Source organism: Bombus bifarius, unplaced genomic scaffold (assembly GCF_011952205.1).
Source record: "Bombus bifarius isolate JDL3187 unplaced genomic scaffold, Bbif_JDL3187 scf7180000008008, whole genome shotgun sequence".
NCBI classification, from domain to species: domain Eukaryota; kingdom Metazoa; phylum Arthropoda; class Insecta; order Hymenoptera; family Apidae; genus Bombus; species Bombus bifarius.
In genome coordinates this window covers 6,224,596-6,241,691 of record NW_022884386.1, presented here as the reverse complement: position 1 = coordinate 6,241,691, position 17,096 = coordinate 6,224,596, and the positions used below count along the sequence as shown (strand labels likewise).

The window sequence follows — 17,096 nt, the reverse complement described above, 5'->3', positions numbered from 1 at the left end:
AAGCTTTGCAGTCCTCTCATGAGAATCTGCTCCGCTCCGAATACATCTCTCACACATTTTTATGTTTTTCATCTTTGTTCATTTTCGATAAAGTAGTTATCCGTAATATACAATATAAAGAATATATCTTAAGGACAAAAGAATAATTGGATAGTAACGGTAAAATATTACAGATGAAAAAATATTCTCAAGATGAGCAAAGAGACATTTTTCTTTGAGTCCCTTTAAACGTTTATAAAGAAGACGTGATCGATATAACATAAAGATAATATGTACGAAGTTATTCTTCGAATTTTATTAGGTTCGAACATTTAAAACTTCCCGCGAATGTACAGTAGCGCCAGTTGGTCAGCCATATTCTACCAGACGGATATACACTAACACTATTCAACGTTACTTGGCACACGGGTTCCCTGATTGGTTGCGGCGATCGTCTATGTACGGTTCGTTCAACGCGAGTTGCTTCGTACGCGACAGAAAACTATTTCCCCATTGCCTTCCATACGAGACACGATTTAGGCCACGAGAACAACAACGAGGTAAATTGACAATTATCATTGAAAAGTGTCGATTCACCTCGTTTATTTCGTATCTTCTCTTAGCAGCGCCGCAATAAACATCTGTTGCTTAAAAATCATTAACTGTCACATACATAAAGCTTAACGAGTAAATACGAATTCACTTTTTATATTTACATAATGTTAATGAATCAATACTTATGTTCATTCCTGTATAAAGATATAAATATTTACATCAATCATTGAAATATTTAAAAGCATAGTTGTTATTTAAATGCAAACAATTCGCTGAATCAATAAATTCAAATATGTAAGAAGTCAGACTTATAATTAGTAGATACGAGTACTGCTTACCAAACTCATCTTTGCTTTGTCGAGAACATTAATACCGGACGAGATTTTATTTTTACATCTTGCAAAACATATTCTGGTTCTCACCATAGTGCCTAGAGACAGTAGCCTTATATCAGTTGAAATAAAATGACGATGATAATCTGAAGAGTATGCAAATAAATTCACCGTGTGTAACGTACTGCCATGCAAACATGGAAATCCGCCGAATAAACGTACGCACGAGTGTCCGTGATAAGATTACAGCCGTTGTTTTGAAAGCTGGACTTGTTTATTTTTCGTTTCTTTGTCAACATACAATGCGCTTCATTTTTTTCTTCTAATCACTTGTACATTTCTCATACACACGTATATCATAAATTTATCAAACATATATCAAAAAATTTTATCTTACAGTTGATTAAACGAGGCAACTATTCTTTGCAAGAAGTCATTATACCCGAAATTCAAAGATTGCTTTTTATAATTCCAAATTTTTAAGTTATCGTATTTTACTTTGAATCAAACACAGATTCGATCGTGCATTGAACGCAGTCGCGCGTGGTGAAAATGGGAGTGGTAAAGGAGACAACAGTGACCTATTACTTATCCCAACCTTCTCGGCAGTACAGTCCCCCTGAATGCAGAAAAGTAAAGTTGGGTGGTATTTACCATGGAGGTTGGCATACTGGGACGCATCCGATGGTTACAATCAGCATTCTACTCGTTTATGTTGCCGTGGAAGGGGCCGATAACTGTACAGCCTTCTCGTACGTATTTTCAAAGGCTTGAAATTGTGCGCTCAGGTTGAAGGAACTATATTCTGCAAATGGCGGTTATTTCGTTTCTCCCTGACGCGCGGAGAGGAAAAAGGGGTGACACCGAATGAACCGAAGGTAGCCGAAAACAGCCGATGTATTTAGAGGCTTGGTTACTTGCATTGAGAGGCGCATGCTTCAGTCGCTAGAGAGCGCTTTACACGTGTGGAACGTGTCTTCGCGTAACTCCGTGCATTACAGAACACGCACGTACCTCGTCAGCGTCAACATAACTGCGCAATCGTATACGACCTTCCGCCGAACTTGGAACCACGCGCGTGCCTTGACAGTCGTGTATTTGGCGGGAAGCGCGGTACTGTTTTCATTTAGAGTTTATGCAGTATCAGAGTCGATTCAGTGGCTCCCCACCGCGTCAGCGAACAGCATATTGGTGCTTTCGGGCCGTGTGCAATAACGTTTTACGCTAAATATTCTTTTGCCGAGCGAGAAATATTGTGTAATATATTTATGTGCTTCACATTACACAGACGTGATAATTGTGAACTCAGACGGCCCATGCACGATCAGTTTTTAATTTCAACAGTAACGTGGTAATAACCTTCGCGGGAATACGTCGAAACACGTTCGCCGTCTCTTGGATGCTCACGCGCAAGTGCGAGCAACGTTGCCGGTTTGTTCTTCCCGCGGGCTATAGCGACAGATCTGTGAGAAGAGAAGAAAAAAAACTTGGAAACGTGTTCGATTGCTGACATCTATTTCGGTTGTTCCGACTGTGGAGTTGTATACCCATCTCTGATGAAATATGAGATAGTTGTTACTGTTTTCCTGTCTTGCCTCTCGCTCTTTCTTCGTGATACGCAATACTGTGTTTACCGTGTTGCCAAACTTTCTAGTTTCGTCGTACACCCTTCGCCTTGTCGATGATACACTCAGTTTTTAAATCTAACTTCAAATTCGCGGATGTGCCCCGTGAAAAAATCAACGTCAGAAAGTGTTGGGTGCACCCACGAGCCACTCAACGATCACCGTAGTCGCGAGGCGACGCTGAGCACGGCCATTATTCGAAATTCGGTGTGTCGCGCCACGACAACGTTGCCACATCTTCGTGAGCCGCGAGTATTTCAACGTACTGTGAACAATTCCTGGAAGAAGAATCATCTCCGTAAATGGGACGTATGTATGTAACGCGCAAAAATCAATGCAAAAAAGGTCGACTTCTAAAGCAGCGCCGCGCGTCTATTAAAATCGATCGTGTTGTGTAGATTCAGTAGTGGCGAATCGCGAATCGAAAACAGTGACGCTGAAAGAAAGAAGGACGGAAGGAGACGGGGAGTGAGAAAAGTAGTGACTGCGTGAAGAGAAACGGAAGCTGTTTATTCGTGAAAACGCTTGGTTATTGGTAACTGCGAGGGAGAACGGCAACGTTGCCGGCGTGAAAGACTAACGAAATATGAGCGCTCGAGTGTTGAATCCGGTGATGATGACGGAAATGAGCAGGAATTTGGGTGGAGGACGAACGGTGCCGAACAGAGCAGCCCTTGCCCGTGTTCGAAGGGATTTATTCGGACCCGTGGATCACGCCGCAGCTCGTGCATTGGCGGAAAGGGAGCTTCGCGCTCAATCCATACTCGATGCCGAAAGATGGGGCTTTGACTTTCACTTGGAGATACCAAAAGCTAATTCGAGGTACGAGTGGGAGCTAGTTACACCACAGGATGTCGTGCCTGAACCCTATGCCCTACGAGGTATGCCCTACTTAAGGAAACACGCACCTAGTACGCCTCGGAAACTACGAGATTCCTCGCCCACCACAAGATTCCTCCGTAAAGATTCTTCGTCTCCGGTAACTCCGATTTTATCGAAATCGGAGAGGACGCCACCACAGGAGCCAAGAGTACCACAGATCGGCGAAATAACCACCAACGATTTGTTCGATTTCGATTCGGACAAGAAAATATACATCGCTGAACCCACTACCCCTGTTTTATCAACCTCCACAACGAGAAAACAGTCCTCCATAACCGGTAAGTGATAACATACATTTTTTTAATCTCATCTCTTGTATTGTGTACGATGTGGAGTAGGATGGCAACGTGCACAAGCACGTGCGCTGTGCGCTTACCACTCTTACGATACCATTAGAGATAGAGCGTCATGCCGGTTACTATGTTCTGTATTATAAGAACTCTTTCGCTTATTTTTTAATGCAACCCTATTGGGAGAGATTAACTCTTTCTTCAGTGAATGAATAGCATGTTTTGGAGTCGAATAGTTACTTGCAATGATATCGATAACTCTTAATTATTTGCATACATAGGCCAGAAGTCTAAGATAAATCAAACGTTGCATTGTCGTGCAAAATACTAATTGTTCACTTTTTACTTCATTCTTTTTTGTTCTTTTTGCTTCTCTAAATTTTTGTGTCATAAATTACATACTCAACACGAGCGAACAAAAAGTAAAATACTTTTAAGATTATCGTTGCACTCGTTAAAAAACAGTGTTCTCCGCACCGTTTTACCACGCGCCAATCTGTTCGCGAGAAGTTACGTAATTACATACTCGGGGACATGAGGTTTCCTGAATTATTCTATTTAATCGACGCATGTTATCGAAGTTAATTTGCTGGCATTATTTATGCGGGAAGTAGCTTATCCTAGGTCAATCTAATTCGTCGGCCGAAAGGTCATCGTAATTTACGTAATTACGAAAACACTTGATCTAGGAAATGAATTGTATCCAGTCACTGATCGAACGAGTACGCGCTTTTTTCTTAGAAAGAAATTGTTCCTAATGATTTTCTCCGATCGTTGCAAAAGATACTGCATCGTGTCAGTTTATAGTCGTGTCGATGATAAAGTTCAACGTGATTGCTTATTTAACTAGTGAACAGTGAAATTATACCTACGGATTGAAAGATAGATAAAAGAATTGGACTTTCATAGTTATTGATAAGATCTACGGAATAAAATTCACCACATTTTTTTTCCCGTATAGTTATCGCTTGATAATTCGTCGTACGCGCACGTAAACAAGGATGACATAACGATAAATATTATTCGTAATTTCTCTACCGATCGTCTAGACAACGAGACAGAAGTGATGCCATCTGGTTACTCGAGACATCGTCTGTTTTCTTCATTGGGGAAAAAAAAAATTAAATGGACGTTGCGCCGTCTGGTTCGACATCTCCCGTCGCACATGATTTTCCGCGTTGCGTTTGTATGTTGCATACGGCCATCTTGTTTGGACCCGTACCTCACGGTCTAGTTCCCCTTTTTTCGCCTATTTATTATTCAGGCGTGCACACCACCCACGCGACGCGACTATTTCTGGACGTGACTCGTCATATGTCCCGCACGCATGCATCTACGCGCGTGTAAACACATTTTGCGCCGCAGCATCGCACGCACTTTTGTTTATACCCCGAGAGTTCCTTTCGCGAATCTTGGAATTGCCCATCCGATGGTATTATCCCCAAAAACATCTCGAGACATAGTAAAATCGATGGAATCTTCGTGAAATTGCGTCCATATTTTGTTCGTGACGACTCTTCTTTTTTCCTCTCTTTTTTCTTTTTTTTTTCAAAGTCCAAAGTATAATCTCATATACTCGAGACAGACAAATAGTAATTGCAGCACTGAGTTGCGTGTAATTGGATTTACCTGCATCGTACTGATTCGGAGACTAGACTGAATATGGTCGCGTGCTGCGCGTGACCGTTATTAGTTGACGATAATATCGTACGATACGCACGCCATTCGATTAACAGGATCGATACACCGGACGCGTTTTGATCTCCCGATAGGATCCTTTTTGCGATGAGCAAACTCCCTGTCTGTTTTTCAAATATACGGCAGAGACGGAGCGTGTGTTTTCGTAACGTACGCGAGTTCGTTCTGGGATCGTGAGTACGATGGGGGCGCAAAAATGATTTTCCTAACGTACATTATTAATGAGCCGCACGCGGTCAGCTGTGCAGTCCATATGGGGTTGATAGAAACGCGCACCCCCGTTCCATTCTCTTCCGCACACCCCTCCGTCATCAGCTTTTGTTCGCACGCGCGTTCCGTTCTGCGAGCGATACCTCCTGCGTGTTACGCGCATGGGGGTATCAGCTGTGCTCACAATCGTGCATCTCTGACAAACAACCCTCTGGATGGTACTACGCTACGAGGGTCGAACGGTATTTAAAATCAGGATTAGTCGGCACGACGATTGCAACCCGCATGTGTGGAGTGCAGTTCGAGCTATTTAAATTGCACGCAACGATTTTGCTCGTAGATATCGAACGAAGCTACTTTTGCAACGTTCAATAACACGTATAATGTACGTAAAATAAATTTGAGATTTTTAGATGTATGTAGAAAAAGGGAGAGAGAAATATTGGATAAGAAAATATGGAAGTTTCAGGGATATTTAAGGCATAATAATGTTTCGTAATAATAACGTGTAACGTGTCACATTCGAAGTTATTAATTTTTATGTGCTCGATTCATAACGTAACGATTGGAAGGGGAGTAGGTAGACTGCATCACAGATGTCTCTGAAATGTCCTTAATTTGTGTCGCGTGGCAATATGTTTGGATTTAGATGCAGAGGGTTAGTCAGGGAAATCGAACAGATGTGTCGAATTTTCTCGTGGAAATTCGCCAAATGTTGGTTGGAGAAAGGGCCAGGCAGAGGTTTTGTGTTTGGTACGTGCTGAAAGCAATGTGATATGACTCACGATTACGAGTATCAACCTAGCGCAGACTGTGTTTTTCTGCAAGCTTCCTATATCATGACTCACGAGAAGTTCGCAAACAAAGCGTACATGGAAGAAATGAAATTGCATGTATCTTATTCGAAATTCTTTGCTCGCTTTTATCTCTCTTTGTCCCGCTGTGTTGAGCCGTATCGGCATGCTTTAACACTTTAACGAATATTACGATGATTTGCTCGTATCTTATCAGTCGCCGATATAATTAATAAGCATGTGAGTCGGTACTGTATTCGTAAGGTTATCGGGAATGCGATTTGACGTACGTGCATTGGTCTAGCTAGATCGTGCACGAGATCAAATTTTATATTGCATGCGATTATAAGCATTCGGATTTAAATGCTTTTTGGTTAATTCATTTCTTTCTCAGCTGTACACATCGATTCGGAAGTACGCGTGTGTGTATGTGTTTGTGCGTACACTTGTTATTGTTTTCATCATTGATCACATATCAGGAACACCTGTTATCGGTATCGTTGATGTACAATATTAACGAAACTGAAAATAAATCGTGTAATACATGTGGTATACGTATGTATACATGTTTCGTTTGTTGTGTGTTTCCAGACTTCATGAAGAGTCGTAAACGTAGCCTAAACGGTAGCGCGAAGAGCATGATAGAGCCGCCGGAGAAGATCGCTCGCAACGCGGGTCAGATACGCAGCTAAAAGCCTTCCAGCTTCCTCCTTCAGCCTCGCTGTCTTCTTCCATCTCCTTGGAGCGCGAGTGGGACCGGAAACACGAAGCATCACTGCCAGGAGGAACGAGAAAGGCAGAAGCTCTGGCAGGAGGCGCGAGGTCCGTTGGCTGTGCCATTCACGTAGATTTATCCGCCATGAATATAGGCGAAAACGGTGGGAGAAAAAGAAATGGAGTAGTGCCGTTTGTTTCATTGCGTATACTTTCGTAGACATGCCACGGAAATTTACAAAATAGTAGCAACAACGACATTAATTAGAAGTACGAATACAAGAAGGACGATATTCCATGGTTGTTGCTATCTCTCCTTTTTTTCCTTTTTTCTTCTTTTTTTATATCTCATTCGTGTCGTTTTGTTCTTTTGCATTAGGCTACACAGATTAGGATATATACAACGATAGAAAGAAAGAGAGAGAGCGAGAGAGAGAGAGAGAGAGGAAGAGAGAGAAAGTGTGTGTGAGTACGTTAATTTTTCATGAAATTAATTAATGTAATATATTGTTCGTTTAATTCTGATATGAAGCGAGAGTAAGTTAGTGACGAGGTCGTCGCACACATAGGTACATTTTGATGTAAGTGTAAGCAGACAAAAAATATATAAATACCTTGATATGTACATGTTAAAAATAGGTATTAAGTAAAAGTGAATTGCGTTTCTATTAAAATTTACGCAAGAAAGACTACTTGATCCTGATCTGCTAATTTTTGGAAATCGGAGACTGTTTCGATCAACACTCTGTGAGTTTTCATCGACTGTTTCATTCAATGAGGACCCACAGATGTTTGAACATACATATCTACGTATAAATAATAACGAAGCTGGTTCTATCGGACGAATTTCGCGACAGTTTTGACTGTGTCCTTGAAACGGTCGCGAAATCATACGACATTAGATTTTTTTTTACGTATAACGTACAAAAATATAAGAGACGAAATTTCGATCATGATTTTTACACATTTGAGAATACAAAAGGAACGCAATCATATTTTTGTAGCCGAAAAGAGACCAATCTGGAGGACAATTAACGGGGAGAAAGATATGATTTAGATTGTAGTTGGTTACCCATGTTTAAGCATTGATCTCCTGTACAATTTTAAGAAAGTACAGCCGATGCCAAATCACCCCCGCGACTTTTTTCTTACCTTATACCTTCGAAGAAGGAACCCTTATCACATTTGGCTTTCCCATTCTCATTTTTCCTATTCACTTCATCACCATGAATCCCGTTAAGTGTTAGAGTATATTTAAAAATCTAAAGCTTCGTGAAGATTGTGTAATCTTTTTCAATATATTTTCTATAAATGAGAAAGAAACCATTGATCAAATTGTGTTACTTACGTATTTCATGGACTGTAACAATCAAATTTATAGCTGTTCTATAAATATAAGACGCAATCTTCGTTTGGCTTTTTAAATGAATTTATTATCTTTACTATCTTCGTTCATCTTTTTGTACAAATCATCACGAAGAATTTACTCGCATTTTTAATGTTTTACGATCAGATTTTAGGTATTGGTGGTGTAGCGTGATCAAAGCCGTTGAAAGTTCTCCGTAGCCTATATAGAAATCGTACACCATTTTTTGTTTCTTCGAGATGGTAGTAGTAGTCTGAAATTTTGCGCAGCTTACACCTAAGAGAATGCGTAGGTTTATTTGGAAATATTTCATGAGTACAAATACAAATCGTAGCTTCTGGAGGTCTTTAAACGGTTCTTGAAATTATGCAAGGATGCAACTTGTATTCGAATCGTTTTTTACCGTGTTAACGAAAGTACGAGGTGTTTGACGTACATACTGTTTACAGATTTTGGAACAAACCAAAACTTTCCTTCGTTACTTTCTTCGTCGTGAATGGATTTACACAAAACATAATATTAATGTAAATGTAATTGTATATCTTAAATGGTACATTGATTTTATAATGGTAGCTGTTTATTACAAGTTCTTTTTTTTTCTTTTTGTTTATGATAATTTTGTTAACGCCATCCTGTGAAGTATGCCCCTTGAATCGTATCCTCCTATTCCCGGTGCACACTTTTTCCGTTCACTCTTTTCCCACTTTGAGATTATAATTCAAAAATACGACTGGTGGTTACAAGCTATTTTTTTCGTAGTTCACTCGCGAAGTGCGCTATGAGTGGTAGAACTGATTCGTTGTGGAATTCTAATGGTCGTTTTTCATACCGGTTACTGTGTATTCGATGTTTCAATAGCGCTTTCATGGCTACGATACTCGTACTATGAGAGCATCGCGATAAGAAATCAAATTGAAGTAACAGTTTTGTACGGAGCACGTTTAAATTTTATTCCTCCTCGACAAAACTTCCAATTCGTTGACTACTCATACGGATAAGCAGGTGAAATTATGACGAATTATCGAAACAAAACGATGTTCGACGGCAGACTGTGCATAAGGGACAAATTTGATCTTAGCTTTTATTTTCTTTTTTTTTTTTTTTTTTTTCCTACCTAGCGTGAAAAAGACGCGTGAAACGACTATAGAATCTCGTTAGATCTAAAAGGATCGCGACATAAGGAAGAAGGTAGTCTGCCGTCGGGAAAGAAACGAAAAAAAATAGTAAAAGAGAATCTTATGCCTATGTAACCCTGTGATGTATTAGTATGATCTCAGTAAACATAACTTAGCGTGTACTTCTTATTTGTAATAAGCATAGATGTATATGTGCGTTTCAAACGTGACGTAAAAGTCCCAATAGAAAGAGTATGAAAGGTTGCATATGTTTGAGCACGTGTGCACGATGTTTGTTTGTGTGGGTGAATGTCAAAATAAAAAGGGTGAGCAGAAATACCCAGTGCCTCATATCCAGTTGGTATTCGCGTAAGAATTCTATCTGTAACGACAACATATTATATAAACCATAATCGTAAGAGAGTCTAAAAAACTAACCTTCATAAGTGAATGCCTATGTTTATTAAAAAAAGATTTATCTAAAAATGCTTGGTATCTTTTCTTTACACGCCTGGCATCCAAACCTGTGTTACATGTACGTCATTTGTAAATTGTTGGGTTAAATTGTACTTTATCTGACTTACACGTGGTGGTAGAAGGAAAATTGAAGTTCAGTTTTCGATATAATAATGCCTTGTCTCTCCCTTACCCACACCAATCAAACACCTTTTCATACCCTTCATAGTAATTAGTTTGACTCCTTGGCATCCTTTTTCACATGTATCATTTCCTTGTTACAGCAGAATACGCTTCCTAGAATCTCCTGAATCCACAATCAGAATCTTCTGTACAATCTCCCTACGCTGAATCAGGAGCATTGAAAATTTATTCGTAGTGAAAAAATTGAGACAGGTGCAGGTGCAACGGCGGAAGTTGTATGCAACAGAATAGTCGAAGCTGACTAAGAAACAGGTGCTGCTGGACCTGCATGTATTTGGCATTGGTAAGTGACAATTTGATTTTTCTTTTTTTTTCGTTTTAAAGCGAAACATTTTGAAGGACGAATAGAATGTATTAATTAAAAATATATAATAACAAGTATATTAAATGTTTACATAGTTATCGCAATCATTTGTTCTTAAATACTACAAAATGTATAAATCCTGATCGAAAGAAAGTTGATTTACATCGAATTAAAAAAGAAAAATAATTTGCTATATTAATTTTAAATTGATGGTTATGAACACGAAATACAAACAACGATCGCCTCGTATGGTCAAATTTGCAAGTAAATTAACATCGAACGGAGGATGTTGATACAAAGTTGGCTCATTTTAAATACAAAATGCATACACGATATGTATTTTCATAATTGTTCAATTGTCATACGAATCTATGGTTGTTGACGCGATTTCATAATCACGTTTCTCATTATATGTCAGATGAAAATAATGCATCGAACGTTGGCCGGAGCAACGCGTTTAATATCAATTTGAGTTATTGGATCGTCGCGCGAATACAAAATCGAGGTCAGAGGATTATGCAAGAATTTCTTTAGTGAATCACACTTTTTCCTTGGATAGATACAAGCAATCAATGAAACATTGAAAATTTCAATAATAGATCCAAATCGACGTATGTCTTCAATTTCTGTAAACAACGTGGAAAGGCAAATTTTTAAAAATTATTTTTTACTGTTTTTTTTATACATATAAAGAACTATATGGTTATTTTGGACTAAGACGACTATTCTTTAAAATACAGTGCGTGTATTTTTCTGTAATCTGCTCTTTTGAATGTTTATCTGTATATACACTCGTCTCGTGCCTCGAGAAGACGCATAAAAATATGTCCTGTCTTTTATCACACATCTTTTTATACATCATACATCGTACAAGTTTTTTTTCACACTAGTTAAACATGATATGTTATTTATTTTCTACATTTTCAATTCGATTTAAATACTAAACATCGATACGAAAACTTTTTCTACATGAACGTACTACATATATAGTTTTAAGTATACTGGAATAATTGTTAAATATACAACGAATAGGAAGTTCAAAAGATACGAACTGGTTATTTGTTAAAATTTTAAAAATTGCTTTATAGAAACGAAGAAGTTTTATTTGTCAGGCTCCTTTTTCCGTAACTCATGTCCTCGTTGTGCCTCGGCGTATAAACACGCACGTTCACTATAGTTATGCTTCTATGCAATCTCTGTTGCTAGGCGCACCTCGGCCCACCAACAGTATTTTTAGACGATACGCTCACATTTCGACGTTCATTCTTGAATGAGAGTGCCCTGTTCGTAGACCCGTCCACTACTGTCTAAAGAATTCCCCAAATTCCAATATGGGTTTCTGTAAAAAAAACGAGCACGAACACGTGTTATTAGAATAATAATTAATTGGTAGAATATTTTCTACAAAACATACATAGTAGAATACATTGGCGTTTATACGTTTTTTAAACGTTCCTGTTACTTTTTGATATTATAACGTTGCTTGCGTTGCATACATTATCATTTGATGCACGAATTGCAAAAAAAGTAACACATTATAAAACTGTGATAAAGTATTTCAGATATACATACGTATATTAATACTTATGTTTATTTTTTGTTAATATGTAGACAGTCATTATACCTATATGTAACTAAAAAGATAGTTAACTGCATGAAGACTATTGATCGATTAATTTTTACACAATTACGTTTCGTACTTAAGGAGGTCTTGGGGATGAAAGCCGGAAGTGACCTCGATTTTGTTATCGACTCACTACCGTGAGAATTTATGTACGCAATGGCAGACAACGTTCCTGCAAATAGTGATAACTTTGTCTTTATCACACACTCGACAAAAGACAATTTGAATATTTTTAATTATCTTTGCACATAATATACATAAATATTTTATTAATTGTTATTGTTAGAATAATAACATAAATGTAATTTTGTCGAGTAACAATTGAATGATTTGGAAAATGTAACAAAGGTATGAGCATCATGCGTTTTAAATTTTAAAGGATATTGTAATAAATAGAAATATTCTTTTGGAATTTTGCGACAGTAGCGACAGATAGTGGTCGAAGTAGGAACTGAAAATGTCGGTAACTAGGCCTATTGACAGAGATATCGATTCACAACAAATACTGATATAAATTTACATAAAATTATCCAAACTGGCGTTGATTTCTTCTTGACCGAAGATTCAAAGTGGTGCATTTAGATATTATTTGAGATATAAGAGAAAGTCGTATAAGTTATACCGATATAATGTAGATCTACATCGATTTTTATTGTTACTACTCTCTGAAGATATGCATATGGACATTTTGGAACTCAAATTTTTTAGTCCTCTAGACTTTGCAGTATCAATTAAATTCGTGTTAATTTCCAAACAAGTATATAACGTAACATAAACACAAGTGAGACTTATATTGCAGAAAAATATGTTGTAAGATTAATATAAACTAAGATGGTCGTAATCGTTATACGAATACGGAAAAATGTTACGCCTTTTTACGAAAGAGGCGTCTAGATTCGATCGTGAAGCTCCAGCTGCCTCACAAACCGGAAGCCGACAACGCTGCGCCATCCTGATATCATTTGCCTCCGATTAGAAACGATAGTCCACTTCCTTGTTAGAGGATTTTAGAAGCGCGTTCAAAAACGGGAAACGATATCAAAGTTCTTCTATGAAACTATATGTAGATTGCTTCAACGTCAACGAGGTTCTTTCGTATCTTAACGAACGTTACCGTTGACTTTGCTTCCTGTGATGACCCGTATTCCTCTTTCACGATCTCGCATTACTACTCATTTCGAAAGCAATGAAAATTTCTATGATTTAGCAGAGAAGAAAAAAAATAGAACGCAGTATTAGAAGCGGTGGCCGTTACTCGAAGTAGTCTTTGGCATTATTTTCGGACGGCTACTTCCTGAAGAAGAATCTTCTTTGAATTCGCCTCTTACAAATTGCGCCACGAGTGCAACGTACCTGTTGTTTACCACATAGTGGGTTCAAAGCCCGGTCAGTGCAACGGTCCTCCACCTTCCCTGCCTTCCTACCCTGCTCATCTTTCTTGCCCCACCATCGGTGAACATCATCCCATCCCCTACCGTCCGCCTCTTCAAGTAAGGACAAAGCGGTAGTTGCCTGTGATTCGAAGTCTTCGAGGATGCGCAAGACGAGGAGCTCGCTTGTGCCTCTTTGTAAGGTACACGCGGCGTCTGTGCTTCGTGCCTTCTGCTTCTGTGTTTGGTCTCTTCCTAACAGACCATTTTTTTTTATCCAACTTTTTATCCCCTATAATCGCTCTTCCAATCCTTCTAGACGTCCTAATTATTAACACGAATGAAGGTTAATTGCATCGTGCTTCGCATCGTGTATATTTCCTCAATGAAACGTTCGTACACGTTTACCGTTAATTCCGACGATAGACATCTAAGACTGGTTGGTATACTGTTTGTAAACATTTTCAGTGATCCGCGAAAGGCACATCAAGGTCACCTAGAACCTTTTCGTAGCTTCTTTATGTCCTTTAGGTTGGATTTTCGTCGAGTACGAAACTGTCCAGGGACAGAAAGTATCGAAAAATGGTAAGATTGTTGTTGGCGCAGTATGAAAGAAAGGGTGGAGACGAAGCAGGGTTGATAGTGTGGTAAACCGAGAAGAGTGGACGAAACAATCTGGAGGGAGGCCGTACTACGGCGTAGTACTCCAGTGGGATCAGGGTTCAAAGCCCGGTCAACACCATGCCCATGGTTCTTTCTCCTACTCCCCTTCTCTTTCTCTGCATAACGCTTCCCCTCCGACTCCAGTTTCTCCCTACTCTGTCTCTCGCGTTCTACCTCGGTTATTTCATGTCCACCACACACACGTGCTAAGCATCACCATGGACCTCTCTCCTTCTTCCGACTGTCTCTTTCTCTGGGCATCGGTGTTGGCCGCGGTGATTCACCATCGGTCGGAGATAAGGGGCCAATGAAAGGAAACTGTAGAGGGCAGCACCGGCGAATAAGCGTATACGTGCTCCACTTGCCGCAGGAAAAGGTGGTATCAGGTAACGAAGATGAAAAATCGCGAATCGGTTTCTGGCTCCTGTTCATCCCGTTTCTCGGTAGTTTACGATCATCCTGTCCAGAGTAGATAGAGAGAAGTAACATTGTTGAGAACTTTGTTTTCACGAGGGAACAACACTATCGAAGAAATTTGCTGCCAGTTTACGAATCGATATATAGATTCCGGCTAGTTAAGTTCCACGTGCGATACTTTGCAACTTTATACGGGATACTCTTACTTTGTTTCTATAAGCTTCAAATATATATAATATAGTTTAGAATGTACACAAGAATGTCAGCGAATACGAAGCGAAGGAAGGTTACAAATCAGATTTATGTGAGCGTAGTTTCTTCCATCGTAAAGGCTTTTAAGAGAGTAGCAGTTCTTTCGGGGAGCAAATACAATAAACATACTTAGTATTTGAACGGATAATTTAAAAATATGCTGCACCAACGGTGCAGCATATTCACGTGGGTTTTATGTACGAAACTGACCAGGGAACCGGTTACACAAACATTCATTAAGAGATCATGGTTCCCTGTGCCAAAATTACGTAGCCATTGACAAACCTGGTATTATTTTGCTTGTGTAAAGCACCCTTAATGATACTACGTCTTCGTTTCGGGATGAATATGAAGTACGAAAAATGTTCGTAACGTACACTGTCATCTCTACGAAGAGACCGATGGAGATGCTGATGTAATTTGACTGTTCCAGAATGTTCTATTTGACCGAAGCAAAATTATTGCTAGCAGTATTCGCACTGACGTTTGGCGTTCAACCGGCGAGTAGAAATGGCAAAAGAACTTATTGCCACTGTGTAAACAATTCAGGATATTAATCAGTCGTGATCATCGCACACTAGAGTAATTGGTACGTGGCGATGAAACTTATTCTTTAGATACAGACAACCGTTACATCGAGAGGTAAGGCCTCGTTGTTCGGACGACTATTGAATAATGGAACAATATCGGTCATTAACACTTTTTACAAGACGAGTTTGTTGTAACAATCTTTGCCGTTCATAAGGTGTATAAAGTGCAAAATCGATATAGATTTTAATGGATTATTATTTTGCCGCAATATTTGATGTAATTGGATGTTACTCGAGGAAGCGCATCGTAAAATGTCTCTTCCCTTCTCCCCTCGTTTCGCGAAATAAAATTTTTACAGAATATTAAAAAAATAATTAGTACGTTACCTGCTACTTTTCATAAGTTATCATTCATAATTCGTTGCGATGATCGCATCGTTTCATTCGAGTTGCTCTAAAATCAATTGATAATCTGCAATAGTGTTTATAGGAATATTAGAACAGTTGACTGCAAAGGGTAATCATATGCGCGTACAATGCGTACTATACATACTAACGTCCTTGAGCGTAAGCGATCTGTTTACGAAAGGGACGTCGACCCCTTTAGTGCTCACACCTATTACGGAGTTAGTCGAAGGGGAGAAGAACCTAAACGATATTGCGTGGTATAGCAATTATACATGCATCGTTTTTCCTCGTTCGTCTCCCTTTATTATCTTTTCGGTCGATAGATTTATCATGGCACTTTTTACATTCTTTAATTATTTTCTTTATGAGTCTGATTGAAACTTGGAAACACGACTATTATTAGATTCATTGAGAGTAAAAAATCTCGTTTGGTATCTACCTAAAATTTATAGCTTCTGCGATCGATAGATTCATCACGGTAGTTTTTACATTCTTCGATTACTTTCTTGATCAAACAATTCCGGTTCGAACAGAAAAATATTATACCAGATTCGTTGAAAGCGTTGGAGGTCTCTCTCAATGCCTACCTAAAATTGGTCGGCCGTAAGAAGATGGAAAAAGAGGAAGATTATCGGTTCTGAACGCAGGAAGTGCAAAGTGGTGTTGAGAAAAGGAATGGTTTTGCTTTCTCCGAAGCGTTTACTTGGAGTTTTATTAATGCAGAAAGCAAGCATCTCGGTTGGTTGCAGTGGTTGTGCTCGAGCAATTGTAATTTTTTTCAAGCGTTACTTACTGGATTGTAGATCGCATTCCAAGAAGTAATTTTGGCCCGAAGTCGGACAGTTTTCTTGTTCAATTCGATTTACTCCCGGACGTTGGAGCCTTTTTTTTTGGTTTTCTTTTAAACGTCAATTGTAAAACCAAGTTGGGAAGAAGATCATAGGACACGTTACAGAAATTACGTTCAAACAATTTCACTTTGCTTATTCTTAGAACTCTTCTTTGATACGCGACAGTTTCTACCGAGTAGAAGAGTATCTTAAAACATTGGGTTCTTCGGCCGACCAACGCCACACAACCTTGTCGATTTAAATCAAGTCGAAGGATGGATACCCTTATGTTCTACTATGTTGGGTTCCATGCAACCCGTCCAACTTCGTTTTCGTCAACGGTTTAAAACTGTTCTTTTTCCCCTCATCCTCAGCAACACCGTTTAGTTTCAAAACCGGATTGGAAAGACAACAATACGGAAATTCTTGGATATAAGAATTTCCAATGAAGCATACCTCCGCAGGATCCTATAACTAT

General features: G+C 39.1%; 1 protein-coding gene across 1 annotated transcript; it reads left to right on the top strand.

Annotated features, from left to right (window-relative positions):
• The first annotated feature begins 1,815 nt into the window (after window positions 1-1,815).
• Window positions 1,816-9,156, top strand: LOC117206494 (cyclin-dependent kinase inhibitor 1). The gene is made up of 2 exons (XM_033445880.1): window positions 1,816-3,651; window positions 6,957-9,156. The coding sequence occupies exons 1-2, from the start codon at window positions 3,078-3,080 to the stop codon at window positions 7,055-7,057; spliced, it is 675 nt and encodes a 224-aa protein (XP_033301771.1). The 5' UTR covers window positions 1,816-3,077; the 3' UTR covers window positions 7,058-9,156.
• Window positions 9,157-17,096: the final 7,940 nt, after the last annotated feature.

Excerpts from the sequence above, each read along its gene's own strand:
- LOC117206494 (XM_033445880.1), top strand. The coding sequence starts at position 3,078 with ATGAGCGCTCGAGTGTTGAATCCGGTGATGATGACGGAAATGAGCAGG. Across the intron at positions 3,652-6,956 it reads AAAACAGTCCTCCATAACCG|ACTTCATGAAGAGTCGTAAA; the intron begins GTAAGTGATAAC and ends GTGTGTTTCCAG.